At 40.3% G+C, this 25,127-nt stretch overlaps 1 protein-coding gene and 1 long non-coding RNA gene across 2 annotated transcripts; both read left to right on the top strand.

Moving 5' to 3' along the window:
* Nucleotides 1-3,435: 3,435 nt before the first annotated feature.
* On the top strand, nt 3,436-4,258 carry LOC111877886 (RING-H2 finger protein ATL79). Its single transcript, XM_023874390.3, has one exon. The coding sequence runs from the start codon at nt 3,628-3,630 to the stop codon at nt 4,090-4,092; it is 465 nt and encodes a 154-aa protein (XP_023730158.1). The 5' UTR covers nt 3,436-3,627; the 3' UTR covers nt 4,093-4,258.
* Nucleotides 4,259-19,733: 15,475 nt separating this feature from the next.
* LOC111877883 (uncharacterized) lies at nt 19,734-20,291 on the top strand. Its single transcript, XR_008232173.1, has 3 exons — nt 19,734-19,838; nt 19,972-19,989; nt 20,093-20,291. It is a non-coding gene; the product is annotated as an uncharacterized LOC111877883 (long non-coding RNA).
* Nucleotides 20,292-25,127: the final 4,836 nt, after the last annotated feature.

Here is a 25,127-nt window from a genome sequence, read left to right as displayed (position 1 = left end):
GTGAATGTTTTTTTGTTGGAAAATGTACACGGATAGGTTACCTATGAGATTCATTTTATCGAAGAAAGGGATAGATATTTCTAAGATTAGCTGCCCAATTTGTGATTATGGTGTTGAAGACATCAACCATCTCTTTTTAACATGTTCAGTGGCTAAGGCAATGATGGTTAAGGTTCTTGCTTGGTAGGGTATGGATGCTTATTCTTTTTTACTCTTTTGATGACTGGGCCACTTGGTTTGATAATATCAAAATGAGGATGAAGGCGAAAGATGTTTTTGAAGGATTGTTTTATGTCTCTTGGTAGGATATTTAGATGTTTAAAAATAATATCATTTTTAGTAACATTCTGCCAAAAAGGGATGTTATCTTTTATGACATCATCTATCGGTCCTACTTTTGGTGTTCAAGTAGGTCTAAAGGGAATTTTCATCCGATTTTGTGGCTTCAAAACCCAAATTTAGCTTTATTGTAATGGTCTTTGTTGTTTTGTTCTAACTTCTTGCTAGTTTTTTGAGTTAATATAATTTCTGACGTTCTAAAAAAATGGCGGAACAATGATAGGTTGCGAGCCATTTGTTTGTACGCATGCTATGTATGCTAGAATTTGTCGTATATTGGGGGAACTCACTAAGCCCATGCTTACGTTGTTAAGTTAAATGTTGTTCAGGTTGTTCGAATGTGAGAGGGAGTGGCACAACGTGACTGTACATTAACATAAGTGTTATATTGCTATTTCGAGACTTCCATTGGATTTTATAATTTAACTCTGGTTAACTTTATGAATTTGAAACCTGGATATTATGATATGCTTTAAAGGAATGGTTTTTAATGTTTAATCGAGTTTTTAAAAGAAATTTTTGGTATGAATTTTAGGACTTTGCAACATATTCAAAATCACCAAAAGTACATGGTTTTGGTAAATTTCATAGTGTAATTTTGGTGATTTCAATGATGGATTTCCATATTTTTAAGTCTCACCTACAAAATTGGTGGATCCCACAATTTAGAGGTATAAAAGCCTTAAATTTTGTCTTTTTTACTTCATGTTTAACACTTGTCAAGATCATTATCAAATATGTATATCTAAGTGTTACTCCTACATGTCGATCTCGTTTCAAATATAATATTGTTAAAGTTATCTCTTCTATTAGTTTTCGATTAGTGCCATTGTTGATTTTCTAACCGAGAAATTAGGATTCCGTAACTGTCATATGTAGAATTTTTATGTTTCATTTAAATCTTCTAATGATAAAGGACATTTTCACAGATCACACTTCCAAAATCATCTTCTCTCAATAAGAAGCAACGGCAGAACCACAAATTTTGATATGGGATACAAACATTGTCAATATATTATATGTAGTTATTCAATATCGGACATTAAAAAAATAGTATAATCTCTTTAGCTGGGGGTACAATAACATGAAACATGTTTACAAATAATATTTTATGGGAGCTGATCCGTACACAACAATTATTCTCCATACACAACAATTTGTGCTTTAAAAGGTTGTATTGTACAACTATATAATGCATGATTGTCGTGTATGGCAAAAAAATGTTGTGTACAAATCACTTTCCATATTTTATATATAGATATAAAACAATTTTTGAGGGGTACTGTAGTATCCCAACGCCCCATCTAGCCCTGCCGCTGATAATAAGTGATGATTTTGTTGGTGTAATCATCGAAAATATAATTTATTAGTAAATGACACCTGTGAGTTTGTTATATATTTATCCATAGTTTTTTTTGGTAGGGTTTAGCATATTTGATTTGTTAGAAAAGAAAATAAAAATTGTTTTTGGAAGTCTCAATGACTATGAGGGATTTTTAAGGGAAGATGAGCTAGAAACTCAGAGGTGGTAGTGAATTTATATGCACTAAATGGATTACTAGAAGCCCCAACCAATAGGAAGTAAACAAGCTCCTATTACTAAAAATTGTATTTGGATGTGTTCTTATTATTAGACATTTTTATTTTATTATATTTCCACATCTTAATTTGTTATCTGCTTCGGTGTTGGGTTTTACATTTGTTTATGAGACCAAGTGTTTATATCTCCTCGGTAATATGTTTGGATTGCTAAGGTAAGTGTTTCGGTCCGCCCTAGGATCCCCATTATTTTCTTTGTTTTTATGATTTTGGAGCATTATTTAAATTTTTTGTAAGGGTTTTTTTTTTTTTTTTTTTTTTTTTTTTTTTTTTTTTTTAATTATGCAAAGTAATCTAAAGATCTTATTGTAATTTATTAATAATCTCGAATTCTCTCCCTTTTTCTTTGTCGATTTTCATAGCCTTGTATATTCCTTCTTTCTTTTTCGATTATCTTGAAATTATACTAATACCTTTGTAGTTTTCTCGTTTTTGGGTTTCCACTTAAACTTTCGTGTTCTTTGTGTTGATTGTTTGTATTCCATGCATAACTTATTTTATATCTTTTGCAATCTTTTGTAAAGGTAAGGCCAAGGCATATTTTTCCTAGTTCAAATACGTTCATTCCACACTAATCGACAAGGGGTTGTGCCCATTTACCCAAAGGGGGACTCTGTTCTTCTAGATCCAACGCATCTTAAACAAGAATGTATTATGCACCATCAAAGTTGCAGTGGATCAAGTTAGATCCTCTTTGACACTCTTATAGCACAAGAAAAAGAGATCATATGCCACTAAAATCACCAAAATTTGGACCATCTTTCCTAGAATAATATATCTCAATTCTATTTAGTTCACCATTGTCCGTTTCAATTTCATAGTCGATAAAAAAAGATGCATTGCACTAAGAGGGTGTTTGGCTTAGCTTTTTAGAAGCCAAAAGTTTTTTTAGGAAAAGATAGAAAGCAAAAGATATTTGGCAAATGCATTTTAGAAGCTACTTTTGGATTTAGATACAAGGAAAAATGAACTTTTTGGAAAAGTCAGGAAAACCTGACTTTTCCAAAAAAGACTTTTGCTCCCTGAAAAGCCAAGCCAAACACCTCCTAAATAAATAGTTGGAAGACAGGAAGAGGGATGTGGGGACCGTCGATGAAAGAAATGTCAAAACGCAAAATCCATCGTGCCCGTTTAATATGGATGATTTAATCTACAATATATGTCAACGGACCACTCTTTTTAATATTTGAATTGACAAGCTTTATTTGTCCTTAAAGGCTTAAAGCGGAGATGCAATTTGATCACTTTTGTCAACATGTTGATCCACTAATAATCAAGATTCTATCTTTGTTAACTAACTTTCAAAAATCAAATTAAATATACTATTAATTGGTAGGTCAGAAAGTGTATACGACTGTAATTACGGACTAACTTGCTTAAATTGAAAGAAAATAAGCATCAACAATTAAAGGAAAATTAATGATTCTTCAACTTGTCCTACCTTATGAAGCTTATTTGGAACAAGACGTAGCACACAATTTCTATTAAAAGCCTTCTTTTTCTTTCTAAATAGATACACAACCAATCTATTTAATTCTTATCTTTAGGTTTTTCCCATATATATATATCAGCCAAGTAGCCAACAGCGCCTATATATTACCCTATTAGGCCAAGAATCCAGACACATAACCAATAAGGTTTCCTTCTATACTCCTTCTCTCCACACTCCACCAAAACTTGTTCGTCAAGATGATGATGATGATGATTATGATAGCGGGATTCGTGGACTCCATAATGTCACCCATCAAGACTTGGTTAGACACGGTGTCAAATACCCACGACGACCACCTCAAGAACACCAGCATGGTGGTGAAGGAGCTTGGTGTTGGTATCTCTCCAGTTGAATGCATCGTGTGCCTGTCAGAGGTGGCATCAGGAGAAAGGTTGGCAATGCTTGAAAGGTGCAGACATGGGTTTCACGTTCAGTGTGTTGAAGCATGGTTGAAAGACCATCCAAACTGCCCTCTTTGTAGAACCCCAATTTCTGGTTCTAATGAAGATACCCAGAAGCATAGAGTTTACTTGAAGAAATTGTATGGGATCATGAGCTGTTATGGCTTCTGTGCTGTAGAGAACACGTCCGGTTGGCTAGCCAGGGTTTGCACTCCGGTCTTTCTGAGAGCTTCAGTTACTTGTGATATAACTAGTCGATAGATATACTCTTATACAGAGTACGTTGTTTATGTTTTTTTTGATGCTATACGATCTCTTATAACCACATGTAGGTACGTATATAAGGCTCTTGTTCATTGCATAGAGATCTATAAGCATGTAACCGAAACTTTGATAATTATAGATATTCTTTATTCCTTACAAGAAATGTTTCTTTGTGTTGTCAATTTGCCCACTTCTTTTAAACAATGTTCATTTTATGCATCCATTCAAATCCATCATCATAAAAGTTTTTAACCTCAATGTATTTTTGGTTCCAATCCATGTCATAAAAGTTTTTAACCTCAATGTATTTTTGGTTAAACCCCAAGTATATATATATATATATATATATATATATATATATATATATATATATATATATATATATATATATATATATATATATATATATATATATATATATATATATATATATATATATATATATATATATATATATATATATATATATATATTGAAAAATGGTCATTTTTGCATCATAATTATTACTCCTATTTTAGTGCGAGATATACGTGATTTAAAGAAAATAACGGTGCGATATATAGAGACATAGAACAGTATCATCCCGATGGTAGTAGAGCAATAACGGTCTTATTCGTTTGTTTCATTGTTTGTCATTCACGGAAAAAAGTGGTGTGAAACCAAAAGGTCAATAATTGGCTTTTTGCGTAGTCAACACTGATAATGGGAATGGCCGCAGCCAGTTTTAATATGGCAACATACACACACGGCCTCACGGGTTTCATGAAAGAAACGTTGCCTCATAAGTCATATCTTCCACAAAAAAAACTCATATTTGATTATTATATTATAATAATTAATAAAAGATACTTTTGACTAAAATATCAATATCTTATGAATATATAAATTTGAAAGATCTTACGGTTGTTCTTTATTGTGATTTGTTTATGTAACCACTTGTTAATGAATTTTTAATTAATGATCTTCGTTGTGATACTTGCCGGCAGGTTTATTGAGCCACGAATGAGTTGCAATGTCAACTGACACATAATTGACAATACTTGCCTAATGTGTTTCTTACCCTTCTTTCTTTATAAGCCGGTGAGAAGTCTCTACCATTTTTTTCACTTAAACCCTTTCTCGTAGGTTATTTCTATGGCTGTTTAAATGAAGATAAATCTTCATTTCCAATGTATTTTTAAGTGGTACCCTGCAATCAACTATTTAGATGGAATACAACACTGGTTTGAAGATGTGGATCGATTTTGCTGGAATGGACAAGAAAGAATATGTGGGGCTTTTGTGAAAGATCTACATAGGAGAAATATGAGAAGGTGTACTATTGTATACCAGAGTTGGAGTTTCGTGAAGGCTTGAGCATAATAGCTACAACATAAATTATGTTATGTACTTCAGGTGTACATAGATCACATTGCTTTGAATCTGCAGGATTGGCTTAATGATGAGTAAGGTGAAGCATTCAGTCTCGAAGACAATCATTCACGTGCAAGAGATTTTCATGAAGATTTGCAAGATTATATGGACGTTGGAATTGACTTAGAAGATTTAGAAGGAGAAGAGATAGATGACGGGCTAAGTTAGATTATTGCATTCCTATTAATAAGACCAAAAATGATGTGCTTTTTTAGCAAGCGTTGCCCAATATGGCCCAATTTTCCAAATTGGGCCCAAGCCTCTACTTATCCTAAGGCCCAACCATTTAGTCCAGTCCAAACATTTGGAATTTCTAATGGCCCAATATCTTATAATCATAAAGGTCCAATTATGGCCTATCTATGGCCTAATTTTCCAAATTGGGCCCAAACCCCTCACATGGGCCTTACCCTAAAGCCCATTAAATTATTCTAGTCCATATGATTGTTCATGAACGACCCATCAATATCCCAATCACCAAAGCCAAATAGAAAGGCCCAAACCAAAGCCCAAGTGCAATTAGGGTTTTCACATAAAATGACGATTAGGGTTAAGTGTTTCTTACTTAACCCATTAAGGACTTAATGCATTAAGTCCATCACTCTACTAGATAAATCATATAGTGTGGTTGGGTGTAATTCACAATTCCATTCCAATGGCCCAAAATAAGGGTCCCGATAAGTCCATGCCAATGATTCCAAAATTAGGGTTTTCTAAACCCTAATTACGGTTTCCAACCCAATCTCAATCCAATAGGCCCAAAAGCTAAGTCCTTAGATCCATTAGGGCTTCATTAGGCCCATTAGAGTTTCACTAGGCCCATTAGGGTTTCGCTAGTCGGGCCCCAACCACTACCACCTCGGATAGCGGTGGTCAACGGCGGCTCACGACAGGGCCACCACCTCACGGTGGTGGTCATGGTTCTAGTCCATTTTATTCAAGCATCCCAAACAAATCAAAACACAAACAAGGCACACCGTCACCCAACACGGCGGCTGGTGGCGGCAGCCACCGCCTCACGGTGGTGATTATGGGTTTATTTTCATTATTCTAGCACCGAATACAATATTACAAAGAAAAACCCTAAATAACACACACACACACACACTAATAAAAATACACACATATCCACCCTAGTGGCAGCCGGCGGTGACACGTGGTGGTAGTGGCTTTTCTTGAAGAATTCGGTCAAGCAATACCCAAACACCACTTCACTGTAACAGGCACACACCCACGAACCCTTGCTCAGAAATCTGGACGCAACCACCCGCCTGGTGGTGCGTGGTGACGGCAGCGGTAGCCTTAGCGGCCATTGAGGTGGCTAAAAGTGGTAATAACGGCGTTGCAACAACAAACCAGAGAGGGGAAGGTTTTGCGATGACAATAATGACACTCTATCTCTTCAGGCTTCTCCGAACGGCCTCAATGCTCCTTCCGTCGGTCCTTGCTCTTAGCCGGCAGTGGATGTGACAAACGAACAAGGTGGCAGTCTTTAACCGAGGGTGGCGGCTAGGGTTTGGCAGCATCATCCTTGATCTTGGCGGTTCCACCCGGAAGCTGCTACGTCGTCCACATCTTCGTCGGCGAAGGAGACACCTGTTGGTCAAGCAACAGCAGGGAGATGGCGACCGGAGGTTGAAAATGGAGAGGGTGGTGGCTGGATAATGGTGACTAGGGTCCCCCCCTTCCCGTTTGCTTTCAAACTTAACCCATAATTTACCCTTTAGCCCCTGCTTCCATAAATCCTTTCATGTTAGGTACAAATGATACCAAACACCCCCTGTCTTCTAAAAATCTTTACAAAATAAATCCCGGAACTTACACTTTCAATCCCCAAATTCTAAAATTGATAAATATTAACTCCTCGAAGCCAACACCTTGCAAAATTATTATTGATTTTAGGGCTACTATTCATTCATTACTTTGTTTATTTATTTAGTTAATAAATGGGGTATTATAGAACTAGTATGATCAAATCCCAACTCACAGCTCTAAACTCAACTGCCTACAACCACCATGTGACTAACTTTATCAAAATCCTAAAATACCAAATATACCCTTAAAGTCAAACTTGGTCTACCATGGTCAAAGTCAAATTCAACAGTCAAGGTCAACAGTCCATATTGAGCCAACTCGTCGAGTGCATTTGCTGACTCGTTGAGTTCCTTCAGTTCTTAGAAAACCGGGAAAAACCCCAATCAACTCACCGAGTTGACAAGGCAACTAGTCGAGTTCGAATAGTGTCCAGGGATCGAGGAAACCCGAGTCAACTCGCCGAGTTGGCAGGGCAACTCGTCGAGTTTTCCCAGTCTTAACACATTCAACCACTTTTCCAGCGATTCCAAAGCCCCAAATTATGAATCTGATCCCCTAGGGTGAAGATACCACGTAAAGTAGCTAACTTTACGTCCATGCATGGCATTAAGGGGGACAAAACACTCAAACATAGCTTATTAAGAGATTTAGATCATGAAGGAGGGCAAAGACTTAATAAAGATGGCAACTTTAAGTCCATGGAGGCCCTAAGGTGTATAAATATGAAGTTATAGCTTCAAGACATGCTCAAATCCAAGAATGACCCAAGGATAAGCTAAAAATGACACTAAACCCTCTAATGGGGAGATCTAGCAAATGAATGATCAAGGTATCGACTTTATACCTCAATGTAGCTACAATACTGGAGGAAATCTCGGATCTACTGCCTTCCACTCAATCAAACCTCTTCAAGCTTCAAGTTCCTTCCAAAAGAGCACAAAAAATCACTCTCCAAGCTCACACACACATAAAATGAGGGAACAAGCACAAACTAGGGTTTTCTCTGGACAAAGGGGCGATAAGGGAGGCTAACAATGAGGCTTAAGGCCTTTAAATAGGGTGCAAACCCTAAAAATGAGGGTTTTCCTTTCCAGCGTCTACTTGTCAAGTTAGGGCTTCCTAAATCTTCAAGTTGATTCCTTAATCTTGCATCCAAATAAATCCCTACACGTTGAGTTGGAGTTCCCCAACTCGTTGAGTTCCAGTCAAAACCCTAAAATGTTGCGAAATGACTAATACATGGAACAAGCGTTACAAATCTACCCCACTTGAACTAGATTTCGTCCTCGAAGTCTTTTGATGCAAAAAGGTGTAGATATGCTTCCTCATCTCATCCTCCGGCTCCCAGGTCCATTCGGAGCCTCTTCGGTGCTGCCATTGCACCTTAACTAGCCTCACTTCCTTATTCCGTAGGGCTTTCATTTTCCGGTCTAAAATCGTTATTGGTTTCACCACATAATTGAGGCTCTCATCAACTTGGATATCATCCAAGCAAATGATTTTGGCCTCATCAGCTACACACTTCTGAAGTTAGGACACGTGGATGGTGTTGTGGATCTGGCTAAGCTCAACCTGTAACAGCCCGGAATCCAGGTAAGCTTTATGATCCTTCGATTTTGGAGAATTGTCAGTTTTGGCCCTTAAAGTTGTATGTGAGATTGGTGAGTACGTTGGGCGTACTAAGATGTACACCGCGCGTAATCGCACGCTTAATTTGAACACGGACTCGCCCGGCTACGCTGGGCGTACCTAGGGGTTACGCTGGGCGTAGTGAGCCCAGATGCAAACCCTAAATTTCGGGCTTGTGCACTATAAAAGGAACATGTAGTCCTTTGCCTAGCCACCATACCCCCTTGAGTGAGTCCTTAGAGAGCTGAGATCCGTGCTTTAGCTTGTGAGTGTGTTTTTGAGCTTGAAGTTACCTTTTCAAGGTAAAGAAGGAGAAGAAGGAGACATTGTTGGAGCTAGAAGTTGAAGAACAAGTGTAGATCCGAGTTCTACAATGGTTGGAGATCACTTCTGAGATAAAAGCTCAAAGCTTTCCTTGTTCTTCACGAGTTTTGCTTTTAGGGCCATTTTTAGGGTTTCTGGTTCAAAGTTTGAGACTTTATGTGCAAAGAGTCTCCATGAGTTTAGATCTAACCTTTTCTAGTGTATATTGTGTTAAGGATTCATAAAAATCCAGTCTTGGACGTAGATCTTGTGTCATGCATGAGTTATAGTCTCATTATGGAAAGAGGAAAGGTGTTTTGAGGTCAAAGTGACCTTTAAAGCCATGCAAAGGCTTAAAGGATTCAACTTTATGGATTAAGTCATGTTAGAAGGGTCAGATCTGAATTTTGGATGAAAGTCTTAACCGTTTAAGACCTAAATGAGTTGGATGAGGAAGCTGGGTATTACGCTGGGCATAATCCCAGTACGCGCGGCGTAAGGGGCCGCGTACCCCGATTCTGTGAAGGCTCCGGGTACGCGCAGCGAAACCCGGAGGGTTGACTTTTGATGACTTTTAGGGTTTGGTCAACTTTAGTGTATTTGAGCCAAGTAAGGGGTAAAATGGTCTTTTACCTCTCCTGAGAGTGATTAGAGGAAATGGTCTAGCCTTGGGAATTATGTTGATGACAAGTGATTATTTCATATGATTAGGCGGAGGCTAGGTCTTATTTCTTTGAGTTTGAGATTTCCGAGTTACTGAGTTACACGAGGTGAGTCTTCTCACTATACGTTACCTAGAGTGGTATTATATGTTGACCAGAGGGTTTTATGTGTTATGTATGAGATTATGTGCTATGTGTTATATGTATGTTGTATGATGTTATAGACCGGACCGGAGGGTCCAACGATACAGACCGGGCCGGAGGGTCCAACGAGCTATGACCGGACCAGAGGGTCCAACGAGCCATGGGACTGGAGGGTCCCGCTGAGACACATCGACCGGAGGGTCGTATTATAGCCTCGAGTGGCGTATGAGTTGTATGCGGTATTTTGGGGAACTCACTAAGCATTTATGCTTACAATTGTTGTGTTATGTGTTTCAGGTACTAGCGAGGACCGTGGAAAGGCGCCGGCGTGACCTGTACACACTAGAGAGAGGATTTGATTTGGTGATCTTGGGATATACTATGATTTGATAATTATTGTTGGATACTTTTGAGAATATTTTATATGATTTTGGTTGTTGAAAAATAAAAAATTTGTTTTGAAAATTACGTTGTTACAAGTTGGTATCAGAGCCTTGGTTTGAGGGACTCAGATGCACCTTTGGGCATATCTGAACTCAAACTGAGGATTTGAGAAATTTTCAACGATTTAAAAAAAAACTAAATTTTCTAAAAGAGCAAGGGGTTTTGAGACAACCAGAACAGAGCAGTGTGTACGGTCAGCCAGCGCCCGAACGGTGAATCCCCAAAGTACCCTTACATTATGTGTTATGAGATATGCTATGTTATATTATGCATGCTAGAGTAGGCTAGGTATTCATATTAGGACTAGAGTGGCCTGATTTGTGATGCCTTAGCCTAGGAGATTTTTGCTGCTGAGTTGCCCTGAGAGCGAGTAGGTAGCAGTTAGGAGCTCATGAGAGGTCTATCGGAGGGTAGCCAATTCATAGCGAGAGTAGAGTACTTGTGATCTGGGATCCAAGGAGGAGGACTTGGGGTGAATGCTGATGCGGTGTGGTCAGTAGTATAGGGCCCGTACTACTAAAGACACCGGGTCAATGGGCAGTCCAAGTAAGAATCCTTTAGACATCGGAGGACGAGTAGGGTTGCGTCATCGAGTGTGAGTATGCTCGATCGAGTCTCTGATATTTATATGTTGTATTTCAGAGGCATCATGGTTGGGACTCGACACACACCTGAGAGCATTGGTGTCAGCGACAAGGAGATCCGTCGATTGATTCATGAGGAGGTGGTTGCTGCCATCCAGGCTGAGATTCCAGAGATGTTTGGGGACATCAAGACCACATTGATTGAGACCTTTGATGAGCGATATGCAGCAGTGACTGAGGCTGTGGCTGCTGCAGCTACTGCTGCTGTTGCTGCTGCCAGACCTCAGGGAGGTGACTCGTTGTTGTTTCGGGAGTTCAGCAACACTAAGCCACCAGAGTTCGATGGGACGCATGACCTGATTGCTGCGATGAGATGGATCTCTGACATCAAGGGATGTTTCTATACATGTTCTTGTCCAGAGCACTTGAGAGTACGGTTCACTTTGAACCAGCTCCTCTTGGGAGCGAAGGATTGGTGGAAGTTCGTGACGGCAAGCTTCACTCTGGCGGATATTTCTGAGGTGACCTGGGAGAGGTTCACCGTTATGTTCAGAGACGAGTATGTTCCCCCGGTGAAGAGGGAACGGTAGATTCAGGAGTTCTTGACCCTCAAGCGGGGTACTGATTCTGTTGCAGTGATTACCAGGAAGTTTCATGAGAGGGTGATGTTTTGCCCTGAGCAGGTGTCTTCTGAGCAGGCTCGCATGAGCCGGTATCTGAGTGTTCTGAGGAGAGATATTCGGGAGTTCGTAGCGAACTCGACTTACCGGACATTTGCTGAGCTCCAGGCAAATGCCCGGAAGAGTGAGATCGAGTTGGAGACTCAGGCCAGGGAGGAGGCCGGGTCACATATGGTGGATCGGCGGCCGGCTCAGTCTCAGCCGGCAGCCTAGCGGGCCAGACCCGCTGATTCGAGATCTGGAGGCGCGAAGGTCTGCACTTGTGGGAAGTGTGGCAAGAGTCACGAGGGGTCGTGCAGGGCTGGAGTATGCTACAAGTGCGGGAAGGAGGGGCATATCGCGAGGGATTGCCCCAAGGGATTTTCGGTTTGCTTTCATTGCAACCAGACCGGCCATCGGAAGGCCGAGTGCCCTAAGCTACTTCAGGGATCAACGTAGGGATCTGCGCTTGCTGCTAGGCCTACTGAGGTTCGGCCAGTGAAGGCCGAGGCACCGAAGGCTCGTGGGAGAGCTTTCCAGTTGACTGCAGAGGAGGTCCGCGTGGCGCCCAATGTTGTGGCTGGTATGTATTTTGTAATTATCTTTTATTTGAGTTGAGTTATCGTGCTTATATGATGATATGCGTAGGTAATTTTCTTGTGAGTTTTGTGCCTGCTTTAGTATTATTTGACTCGGGTGCGAGTCGGTCGTTTGTTTCCATGGCGTTTAGTCAGCACATTAGTATGCGTCGAGAGGCGTTGGGTCGACCTCTGCGAGTTTCCATAGCTGATGAGCGAGCAGTGTATGCTACGGATGTGATTCGAGGATGTATACTTGAGATCTTCGGTGTGGAGTTCCTGATAGATCTAGTCCCGATTGTGATGGGGGATGTATGTGTTATAGTGGGCATGGATTGGTTGAGCCGATATGGAGCTGTTATAGACTGCGAGCGTCAGTTGGTGACGATACGAGACCCTAGTGGGGGAGTACTTACGGTGTTCAGTGAGGGAACCCGATGTGGGTCAGCGTTTTGTTCGGCTGCCAGGGCGAGGCAGAGTTTGCAGCAAGGCTGCAGTGGATTCGTAGCCTATGTGACGGACACATGAGTGGCCGCTGGGAGGCCAAGTTCGATTGATGAGGTTTCGATAGTGTGCGAGTTTCCGGATGTTTTTCCCGAGGAACTACTGGGTGTGCCTCCCGAGAGGCAAGTGGAGTTCCATATCGATTTGGTTCCGGGAGCAGCGCCTTATCGCCTCGCGCCGCCAGAGATGCAGGAGATATCCTTGCAGCTTCAGGAGCTGTTGGGGAAGGGGTTTATTCGACCGAGTAGCTCACCTTGGGGAGCGCCGATCCTTTTTGTCAAGAAGAAGGATGGTTCACACCGGATGTGTATTGATTACCGGGAGTTGAACAAGTTGACGGTCAAGAATCGTTATCCGTTGTCGAGGATCGATGATCTGTTCAATCAGTTGCAGGGGGCGTCTTGGTTCTCCAAGATAGACTTGAGGTCGGGTTATCATCAGATGAGGGTTCGAGATGAAGATATCAAGAAGACAACGTTCATAACTCGTTATGGGCATTACGAGTTCGTGGTGATGCCTTTTGGGCTTACCAATGCACCAGCTGCATTCATGGATCTCATGAACACGGTGTGCAAGCCGATGCTAGATCGGTCGGTGATCGTATTCATTGATGATATTTTGGTGTATTCGAGGTCTAGAGAACAAAACGAGGAGCATTTGAGAGAGATCCTTGGAGTTCTGAGATCGGAGAGGCTTTATGTCAACTTCTCCAAATGTGAGTTCTAGTTACAAGAGGTTCAGTTCTTGGGACATCTCGTCAACCAGAATGGGATATTGGTCGATCCGGCCAAGATTGAGGCAGTCATGAGGTGGGAGGTGCCGAGATCACCCACCGAGATTAGGAGCTTTCTGGGATTGATTGGCTATTATCAGAGATTTATTAAGGATTTCTCCAAGATCGTTGTGCCACTTACCAAGATGACCCGGAAGGGTGTCGCTTTTTCCTTGGGTCCGGAGCAGCAGACCTCATTTGAGACACTTCGCCAGAAGTTGTGCGAACCCCCGGTGCTCGCACTCCCAGAAAGGATGGAGGATTTTGTGGTGTACTTCGATGCATCGATATCCGATTTGGGAGCAGTGCTTATGCAGAGGGGGCATGTGATAGCATATGCATCGAGGCAACTGAAGCCTCATGAGTCGAGGTATCCCACCCACGATCTGGATATGGGGGCTGTAACACCCAAAGTCAGGAAGGCCAAGAAAGGAAAGGAAACCCTAATTTTAAGGGACGAATCGGCGAGTCCAAGGAGGAACTCGGCGAGTTCGAGCGGGATCTGGGTCGAGGAGTAAGCGACCGACTCGGCGAGCTGGCCAAGGAGACTCGGCGAGTCTGGTCTGTGCGAGGAAAACCCTAAATTCAGGACTTGGAGCCTATTTAAATGTCTCATTCTCTCCCCTAGGGTTCCTTTACTGCCTCTTTCACCCAGAACATCGAACCCTAAGCCCCATTGTTGCTCATTCAAGCTTCCAAGCCATTTTTGAGTGATTTGAAGGAAGAAGAAGAAGGGGAATCATTGAAGCTTCAAGGATTGGCCTTAGATCTGAAGATTGGGGAAATCTTCTGAGTTATTGAAGGTATTAAGTCGTTTCCCTCCTTTAGATCTATTATGGTTGTGAGTTTTGGGGGCTTTTTAGCCATGATTAGCTATCCATTTGAGTTAGAAGCCAGATCTGAAGTTGCTACTTCGGATCTAAGCATATTATGGTCTTGAGAAGCATAAAGTATCTGTCCTTGAGTTGATTATGGAGCCTCTTTGACTTAAACCCTAGTTTATGGTGTATTTTGCCTAGATCTCCTTCTCTACACGTAAAGTTTGCAACTTTACGTGAGGAATAGGCTTGGGAAAGGTAGATCTACAGTTTGGAGTCCATGCATGACTCAAAAGTCCTCAACATGTATGAAGATCTGAATAGACTCGGCGAGTCCTTTGAGTAGACTCGGCGAGTCGCATGAAGATTTGGAGGAACTCGACGAGTGGGATGAACAACTCGTCGAGTCAGATGGAGTTGGGCAGGAACTCGGCGAGTTGGGAGAACAACTCGGCGAGTCTGTTGAAGATTGTCTTGGACTCGGCGAGTCAGGTCGCGAAACCCCAAACCCTTCGAGTTGAGACTCGAATCAGTGAGACGAGTAGAGACTCGGTGAGTTGGACAGGTCATGACTCGGAAATCGGTAGACTCGGCGAGTCATGGACTGACTCGGCGAGTCGAGTCGCGAATGGAAGGACTCTGAACATATGAACTCGACGAGTCAGTAGGGTGACTCGGCGAGTAGGGTTGACCTGGAAGGTTGACTTTGACCAGGACTTCGACTTTGACCAGAGTTGACTTGGTTGTCTTTTGGGGGTCAGTTAGACTTAATGTTGCGTTGATATTGGTAGCTCGGGGAGCGAGTGGAGCAGGATTTCAGAGAGTTGTCGGGCAACGGTTAGTGGGATCATTAGCAAGTTCAGCCAGTGCAGGTGAGTTTCCCTTTGTGTGAATGGGTCTAAGGCCACAATGCCGGCCCATGTAGTTATGAGTAGAAGACCCGGGGGTTAGCCCTAGGCACAGTATGCTAGTATGATATTCAGGACGAGGTCCAGTGGTAGTGGGCGGGTGCCCAAGGAATGGTTTGTGTGATAGTTTATACTTGTTGTTTGTGTGATGCTTGTATGTGCCTGGTAAGGAGGTGAGTGTGGGCGAGGTCCCGTACCTCACCAATAGCAGAGTGTGGATGGTAGTCCACATCTCATTAGCAGCAGATCAGGGGTGAGGCCCGAGTTAGGAAAAGAGTGAGTGTGGGTTGGGCCCGTATCTCATAATCAGTAGGAGCATGGACGGGGTTCCATGACTCATCAGTAGCAGGGCATGGGCGAGGCCTTAAGACATGATCAGTTCGTATGTGTTTAGCTTATGTGTTGTGATATGTTTATGTGTTATTATTTGTTGGCGGGCGAGGCCCTGTGGTAGGCGAGGCCTAAGTGAAATAGATCTGTATTCGAGCGGGGCTCGAAGCTAGGCGGGGCCTGGAGCGGCGGGGCCGTTGTAGCGGGTGAGGCCCGAGGTAGGGGGCGAGGCCCAGGATAGCGGGCGTGGCTCAGTATGTGCAGTATGTGGTTATGCATGGTATGTGGTAGGGTGGGGAACTCACTAAGCTTCGTGCTTACGGTTTTCAGTTTTGGTTTCAGGTACTTCCGGTAGGGGAGGGAAGAGCTCGGGGTGATCGCATGGCACATACCATAGATCAGACAGCCTGGGAATGTTTACTCTGATAACGAACATGTGTTTTGGAAATTAATTCTCTGTTTATGTTTTGGATTGATGACTTTGCTTAAAGCAATGTTTTATTAAAAGAAATTTTTTTAGTCTTGAATTTTGGGACGTTACAAGTTGGTATCAGAGCCTTGGTTTGAGGGATTCGGACATACCCTCGGGTGTGTCTGAACTCAAACTAATGGAATGGAATAAAAGTTTTCAAAATGAAAAGACAAGTTTTGTAAAAAGAGTTTTAGAAATGAAACAGTTTTTGAAAAGCGAAAAGAATTCAGAAAGAAAAGAATTTTGATAAGAGACAAGGGTGTGGTGCAAGCAATCAGCCGAGCTCAAGTAAGTACCCCAAAATACCCATACAAGTTTATGTTATAATTATCAGTTAATAGAATAGCATGCTAGATTAGGACTAAGGATCTAAGGATGATGCCTTATGTGCCTGTTATATGTGCTTTGAGCTGCATGATAGTGTTGATTAGACAGTAGTAGGATAGCCTGTTTAGGTTATGCATGAGTTTATGAGTTTGTGTGAGTCTATGAGTTTGTGTTGCATGCTAGTTCAGTTTCTTGCTATGTGGATATGATTGCTTGAGTATGTTGTGGTTAGATTTTCCCTTTTCTGAATGCTACTTGCTTTGTGCATTGTGGGATTCTGAGTGATGGGAGTTAGCCATTAGGTGAATACGTCACGTCACATGTGATCAGGGTTGAATAATCTCAGAGTGCTGGATTTGGCCTTATTGCGCAGCTCTCGTTTGAGTCTAACCGTTGTAGGGACGAGTCTCTTACTCGAAGGATCATCTGAGCTCGTCACATGTGATGATATCCAGGTAATGGCTAATTGGCATCACAAGGAGACCTTCAGTAGCTGAGGACTGGTTGAGTTGAGTTAGAGGTTTCCTTAGGGTAAGCCTAGGATGAGATAGTGCTGGGAGGAGTAGTAGTGGATAAGGGACCTGGTGGAGTCGAAGCAATTCCTGAGGAAAGTTCGGATAGATGTGGAAGGTAGTATGGGCCCGTACTACTGAAAGTAGAGGATCCGTACTCGATTCGGGAAAGGCCGAGACAAGACCGGGAACCTGGTGGGGTGTGTTTGGTCTCGCATCAGTGATCAGTATTCTGATAGTGGTTGTGGTATATTTTCAGCATGGTGACGTTGCGAGAGAGACCAGCGGGCCGATCAGGCGTCGGAGAGGGATCAGGCTCGGGTTCAGAGGCCGAGCAGCTCAAGGAGCGAATAAGGGAGTTGATATCTGCCGAGGTTACGCGCATTATTCTACATCAGACTCTTGTGATCTTTGGCACAGTCAAGGAGGGTATATTGGAGATTTTGGATGAGAGGCTGGGAGCCTTCCGTACCGAGATGATGGCTTTGATGAGAGCGCGTACCTTGACATTTCGAGAGTTCAGGGCTTGCGGGGCACCAGATTATCGTGGGGCTAGGGACCCCATCGCTAGCAGCAGATGGTTGGCTGATGTTGCCAACACGTTCCGTACGAGCTGGTGTGAGGAGGACAAGGTCAGACTCGCTTCCTGTCTTTTGAAGGACATAGCGAGGGATTGGTGGGAAGAGATTGGTCATGCTCTGGGGGATGATGCCACGTTGGACGCGATGACTTGGAGCGATTTCTCGGCCAGGTTCATGGAGGAGTTTTCGCCAATTATTGAGGTGTAACAGTTAGCACAGGAGTTTCAGGATTTGACGCAGACCACTGAGACTGTGGCGGAGATAAACGCCAAGTTCAGGGAGAGGGCTCTTCTTGTACCGCAGTATGTCGCGGATGAGGAGATGAAGAAGGCCCACTACTAGAAAACAACCCTTTAATGACGCGCAAACAATGACACTCGCTAATAGAGGACGCGTATTTGTACGTGCCCTAAAAAATAATGTTAGTTTCTCAAAATTTGAAGGATAGAGGGCATGCATTTGTGCGTGCCCTAAAATCAGTGTCAGAAAAAGAAAAAAAAGGAAATGCGGAGGGCGCCTTTCATAAAATGTGTGTCGTCTAAGTGTGTCGCTTTATAATTTTTTAATGAAACACACGTTTTTTAAGGCGGGATTTCACCCTCCTGTTTGATCCCAAAAATCAACCCCCTCTCTTCCATTTACCAAGAAAAGCCCTAGGGCCTTCTTCTTCATAGCAGCATCGCACCACCACCCAACATCCGATCTCGCACCGCTATGTGTCTCCGACCATCTTCTCCAACCATTCTTTCCTGTCGCACTACACCGATAAGAAAACCCCCATTATGATATGCTAATGTTTGTATTTCTATCAATTGAGATCAAATCATTCATGTCACGGGTGCTCATGCTTCACGTTCGTATGATAAAACCCTATCCGTAAAAACCATCATTCTCTAGGCCGAGAACAATGATTCCATCAAGAATGTCAAATACATGATCCAGGTTCCTCTTTCTCCTCTATTCTTACCTCTAATTTTGATTTTGAAACTTCTTATCTTCTCCTCTATAAAATCCTAACCGGAAAAATCATACGAGTTTCAATTGTGATTTCCTCCTCCATACTCGATCCCTACTTCTCTACTCTTTACGCATCTTAGGTAGGATCCGTTTTTTCTCCCCTTTTATCCTTCTTTTTCTTTGTTTTCTCAGGTACGACATCATTCTCCCCTACTTTTCTACTTGTGCATCCCATTCTGATACATTTCTACATTATACAATCATCAGCGATTCAAAACCATCAAACGCTTCAGCATCTATCGTTTTCGGGGAATTCATCCCAATCCATTAACCCCTTTCATTTTTCATTTAAAAAACCCTAATTGACTTGGCAAGTTCATGAACCAGATGTAGCACATCCCAAACTGGGGATTTAACCAAACCCGATAGAGCCATTGACAGAATCTTTCGATTCGGTCAACAAGGGCTCTCTGTAATCGCGCAACTTTCTTCACAAGGGATCGCTACAAATGCTTTCTCTCATTTTCTCATCGGAAACAGTGGTGGTGGTGGGATTCTGGTTCTAGGTCAGATAATCGAGCCAATCATGGTGTATACTCCATTAATCCTGTCACAGTAAGTTCTATTTCGCTTATCTCTTATCATAAAACATTAACAATGCTTCGATGATTTTAAGACCCCAATAAAATCTTCTTCAACAGAACTCGGTGGTACAGGTACTGTTGTTTCCATTTATACCCTTGTCCCTGGAAATTCTATTTTTGTATATTTACTTCTCCTTTTGATTTCAGTATCTTCTGATTTTGGCTTGCAGTCATACTATTTCCATTTATACCCTTTTCCCTGGGGAGTATCCTTATATTCTTATACTCACTTCTCATCTTCTATATTTATAATTTTCTTAACTTTTCTATCTTTCTGCAGTTATATTTAGTCGATTGGATCAATGAGAAAAACTCGTTATAGGTTGTCAAAAAGCAACAATTTTTGCTAAAACACAGGTATAATTCTTTTCACACACACATATATACATACACACATTTATGCTTTTTGATAATATTATTCTTGAGCAGATTAGATGTATAATTACAGCTGTTGAGGTGTTTCTTATGACAACCAATTTGAAATCAAGTTCCAAAGTATGTTGTCACTGTTTCTTGTAAATTATAGCTTTATGAAATCAAATGGCACATGACATATATAGTATATGATTTGGCATTTGGCAGAGAATGTGGAGAAGACTACAATTTGTGAGCTTAAATTCAATGAAGCAAATGTTAAGCACTTTAAGGAAGCTATTGACGATAACTATTGGTTTGAGTTTTTCATGGGTACACCTTCTAGTCTTTTCTTCTTTCTTTTGTCCTTGAATCACACTTTTCTTCCCCCACATTCTTATTTCTCCCACATTTTCTTTGCGATTTCAATTTCTTTGGTCTCTGCTGCATTGGAACACAAATTTAGATGATCTTCCATTATGGGGTATGCATCTACCAAACCCTTTTTGTATCTTCACTTCATTTTATAACTAGTATTTTAATGCCATTTTTATTTTGTTATCGTGGAACTATTATTGGCCCTGTAGGATTTGTTGGTGAGCTACATTCTGATAAGAACAGTGATAACAAGCATATGATATTCATACATAAGAATATCACTCTACAATACAACAAAGACCAGGTCTCCAATTTTAATCATATATGAACTTTTACAGTATAAAAGGTTCTCATAGTCACACCGTTTTTATATTTTTACATCATGATTTCTTGTTATTGCAGATCATTCATGTCAACCTCACTCAAGAGAACCCAAAACCCTTGGATGTTGGGAAAACTCTAGACATGACTTACTCAGTCAAATGGACAGAAACCAACATCATATTTGCACGCCGATTTGATGTTTACCTGGATTACCACTTTTTTGAGCATCAGGTGAACACTATAAGTCTATAACTCACGTTTTAAGTTCCACTCACGGGGCTATAACTGTCTTTTTGCGTCACTGCAGATTCATTGGTTTTCCATATTCAATTGATTCATGATGGTTATCTTCCTGACTGGATTGGTTTCCACGATTCTGATGCGGACTCTTAGAAATGACTATGCAAAGTATGCTCGGGAAGATGATGACCTGGAGAGTCTAGTAATGTGTAATATTGAATTTGGTAAGTTATTTCAATGAAGTTATATACGGGCTATTGAAGTGTTTAGTTTTCAGGAAAGAGATGTAAGTGAGGAATCTGGTTGGAAGCTTCTGCATGGAGATGTTTTCAGGACACCTCGCAATTTGGTTTTGTTGTCAACAGTTGTTGGAACTGGTGCTCAATTGACACTATTGATTCTTCTTGTTATCTTTTTTGCAATTGTTGCAACAGTATATATTAGGTACATTATTTTTATGCATCACATGATATAACATAACAGGTTATGATGCGTTTCACTTTGAACTGGGATTGATGTCTTAATGGGACAAAAATTGAAATTGGTTTCCCCTTTTGAAACACTCTTGATCCCTTTTCTATGCAAAATACATGAATACCCTCTTCATCATCACTGTTGAAAATGGCCCTAAAAAGCTTGTAATCAGATTTCCACACTTGAATACATTTATTTCAGAAAGTGTTAAATGCTAGAAATAGCAACAAACTTTCATTTATGTCTATTATGACATTCTACTATGAAATTCTATCCAATTATAGGTCATTTAAATACATAACCTTTTTCCCTTACACAAATGGATAGATAGATTTCTCAAATTAGAAAAAAAATTAAAGCACAATGCTATAATTGTTTAGATCTTTTAAAGTATAATGCTTAATAAGAGCAAAATGTTACAAGCACTTTCACTCGTACTATTACAACATTGTGTTGTTTTAAAAATCTATCCGATTATAGCAATATCATTTTTATTCAAAGTAATTTTCGCTACTATAATCGGATATATCTTTCAAAGCATAATAATGTCGTCCATAACAAGAGAAAAGAAATCTAACTTCAATGCTATAACTGGGTAGATATTTCAAAGTACAAGGCCTTAATTAGAAAAGAAATATAAGTGCAATTCTGTAATTGAAACAAACAGAAGTAAAATGTTGCACTACACAGATAAATGAAAGTACAATTCTATTACTTGTTTTTTTCCATTTTAGAAAACAAAGACTTGCTTGCCTTAATCCTGATAAAGTGTGGTGATAATGATGAAAATTGTCATGTTGTAAGTGTAAATTTTGTTTTTTTGTTATTAGGAGAGGAGCGAGTAATTGTGACAACATTTTTAGTTTGTTATGCTCTCAAACCAGCTTTTACTTTGGATACACGACCATGTTCTGTCTCGTTTTAGGAATCCTCTGTGGTGAGTAGTTAAAAATTATAACTTATGACTTGATGTATTTATCTATCAAGTGTTACTGAATCTTGGTTGATGATATTTGCAGGAGCCGTTGGGTATTTGGGGTCGAATCTGTTTGTGAGCCGAAATATCAATTGCGATTGAGTCTCTTGATGGAAGGAAAGATTCCCCAGTTTTGTAGTTTAATATGTGGATACCAAATCAAGGGTCTAAATGGGGATTGATTATATATGTAAGCTATGATATGAGGAGAATAATTTTTCATGGGAAGGAAAGGAATGTAGAAAAATGCAATACTATTGTTTTCTTATTATCAACAGAAAGGGGGTGGGGGTAGCATGGTTGAGTTGAAGATTGTTGAACAAGTTATATACATGTTCTATTGTATTCTTCTTATTCATAGGCTATTTCAAAAAGTAAATGCTCTTAACTTTGTTTTTTTTATTTCTTTTATGATCATCGTTTATAAGCCTCAAAATTAGACATTATCTTCCTTGTTTTAGGGATATTTATGTGATTTTATCTTTATTTTTATTTTCACTTGATGGCTTTGTGGTTCAGTATATGTCTAAATTATCTAATGACTTATGTTATGAAACAGAAAGAAGAGAAGACCTTGAGAGTAAGATAAGCATGACAGATTATTTAATGACTTCTGTTATGAAACAGAAAGAAATGATGGTTGACAACTTCAATAGATCTCACTACTAGAAGAATAGCCTTTTACGACGCGCAATTAATGACACACACTGATAGAGGACGCGCATTTTCGCGTGCCCAAAAAGTTAATGTCAGTTTTCCAAAATTTGAAGGATAGAGGACACGTATTTTCGCGTGCCCTAAAATTAGTGTCCAACAAAAAAAAATTAAAAACACGGAGGGCACTTATTTAAAGACGGGTGTCGTGTAGAGATGTCGCTTTATATTTTTAATGAAACGCGCGTTCCCTTCTTTTGCAGCTGGGGGGAAACGAAAATCCAAAAAGTTTGAAAGGCCGCCATGTTATCCTCTACCTTATTACCATCGTTCTTTTCTATATCTCAATCTCCCACACTCTAATACCCCAAAAAACCCTAATATCATCGCCAATCCTCTTTTCTCCTACAATAAAATCGCAATATCAGCAAATCTCCGATCTTCCACAAGAAAATGTCTCCGACCAATTTCTTAACCCACTCTCTGTCCTCACACTACTTCTCTTAGTAAATATGAAAAAACCCTTAACTGGAGAACCACGTACCATTTCTCCTTTTTCCCGCACCAGTCGGCATAAATTGAGGATTCTCGCACCCAGCAGTAGATATTCATGCCTAGCAGTCAATATTCACGCCTAGCAGAGGATTCTCCTTTCTCCCACACGGTAAAATTGTTCAATTTGGGAAATTGTTACGTGGCTTATCTTTGGTTTTTCTTTCTCTCACCATTTTCACTAAGTGACCACCGTCGGATAATCAGCAACCATCTCTTCTCTCTTCAACACTTTCAGTTATTCTAGATATTGTCATTGTTTCACCTTTGAACATGTTCTTATCTTTTTAATTTTAACAGAGGAGGGTGGCGGTGGTTCCTACACTGAGACAAGGTAACTTTTCTTGCGAAGCTATTTTTCATTATCTGATTTTTGTTCTTTCTTTTCGGGATTTTGACTGGTTTAAAACCATACATGGAATTTTTGATGGCAAGATTTTCATTTTGTTACTGCACAGAAGGTGTTCGACAAAATGCCACAGTGAAGATATAGAGCTAAGCTGATTCTTCTACGGAAGTCTATTGCCCTCAATTAGGTAACTTTTTTTTGACTCACAAGCAATCTGTATCTTATCAAATTGAAAAGTTGGATGAATCATGGTGGAATCTGTATGGCAGTTTATGGGTTGTGATTAGTGAAATGCATGGGAAAGGGCCAACCTGTGAATCACAACGAAGAGCATCATCAGAGGGGTTAGGGCTTCTAGCTCGCCTTGGAAATGATATGTTTACTGCCAGATTGGTAAAATTTTGATATTGTTATTTATTTCATTTTAGAATGTGTTAAAAATCTCATGATCCGTAATTTGTTTTGACTAGACTCGATCACTGCTTAATGATGTAACTGGCGCACCAGAGCATTATGTTGGATCAATTGCTCTAGCTCTTGGTTGCATCCAACGCAGGTATTTTTCTTTTTATGTTGTATCTTTTTTAGTGAAGTTACTTGTTTTCTCATAATTTATTTATTTTATTTTCTGAAAGCAAAAGATTTATCATTCTCATGTTGTATGCAGCGCAGGAGGAATGGCATTATTAAGTTTAGTTCCATCCACTGTGCATTCTATCTCTTCACTAGCTAAGAGTTCAATAGCTAACTTACAAGTATGGGCTTTGCATGGACTTCTTCTAAGAATAGAAGCTACAGACTTGTCTTATGTTTCACAAGTTCAGGTACATCACATATCCTTTTGTATGTATACAATTCCCACCTTTCTCTCTAATGTAAGAATAAAAATTAACAGGAGCTGGCATGTAATTAAAACGATCTAGACTAGGAGATAATAGTTATTATATGATCTGTCATTCTTTTTTAGGCAACACTTGGCCTTGCTATGGATATTCTTTTGTCTGGAGAGAATGGATAGGTTGTGCTTCAGCAAGGAGTAGGTCGCCTCATCAATGAAATAGTTGCTGTTCTTGGTCTTGAACTTCACCCTGGATGTATATTCTTTTCATGCTGCAAGGTTTGTTAATTCAATTATATAATTCATAAAATATATTTAATTTCCTGTTGTTGTTATGTGCACTTACTTAGTTGTTTGTTTTCTACAGTCTGTCATTACAGAGATAAGCACACAGCAAGAAACAACAACACTTCTTGAGTAAGTAACCTTATAAGTCCTTTATTCCAGAGATAAGCACACAGCAAGCTGTTACAGTTCATACTCATGTCAAAGTTATCCTGTCAACTCTTTCATCAAGACAGGTAATTCTTGCTGGTGACTCTTAAAAGTATTAATATAAAATTGTTATTTTTTGTTTCTGAAACAATTTCTTCTTTGCAACAACCAACTTTGAGACATCTTAAATTTATTCTGTGGTTTTCAGGTGAAATTTTACTCATTAATTTACTTTGTTACCCATAATACCAATATATTAACTTTACTTTGTTTTATATTTATGGAACCAATATATTAACTGGTGCTGATCTTCGTAGATTAAGCATGGATGCTGCAAGAGAGGTGCTTATTAAATTCAATGTTCCAGAAGAACAGATTGCAAAACTGACAAGGTGGGTTAAA

The sequence above is a fragment of the Lactuca sativa genome, chromosome 4, assembly GCF_002870075.4.
Source record: "Lactuca sativa cultivar Salinas chromosome 4, Lsat_Salinas_v11, whole genome shotgun sequence".
Taxonomy (NCBI): domain Eukaryota; kingdom Viridiplantae; phylum Streptophyta; class Magnoliopsida; order Asterales; family Asteraceae; genus Lactuca; species Lactuca sativa.
This window is presented reverse-complemented; position numbering and strand designations above follow the sequence as displayed.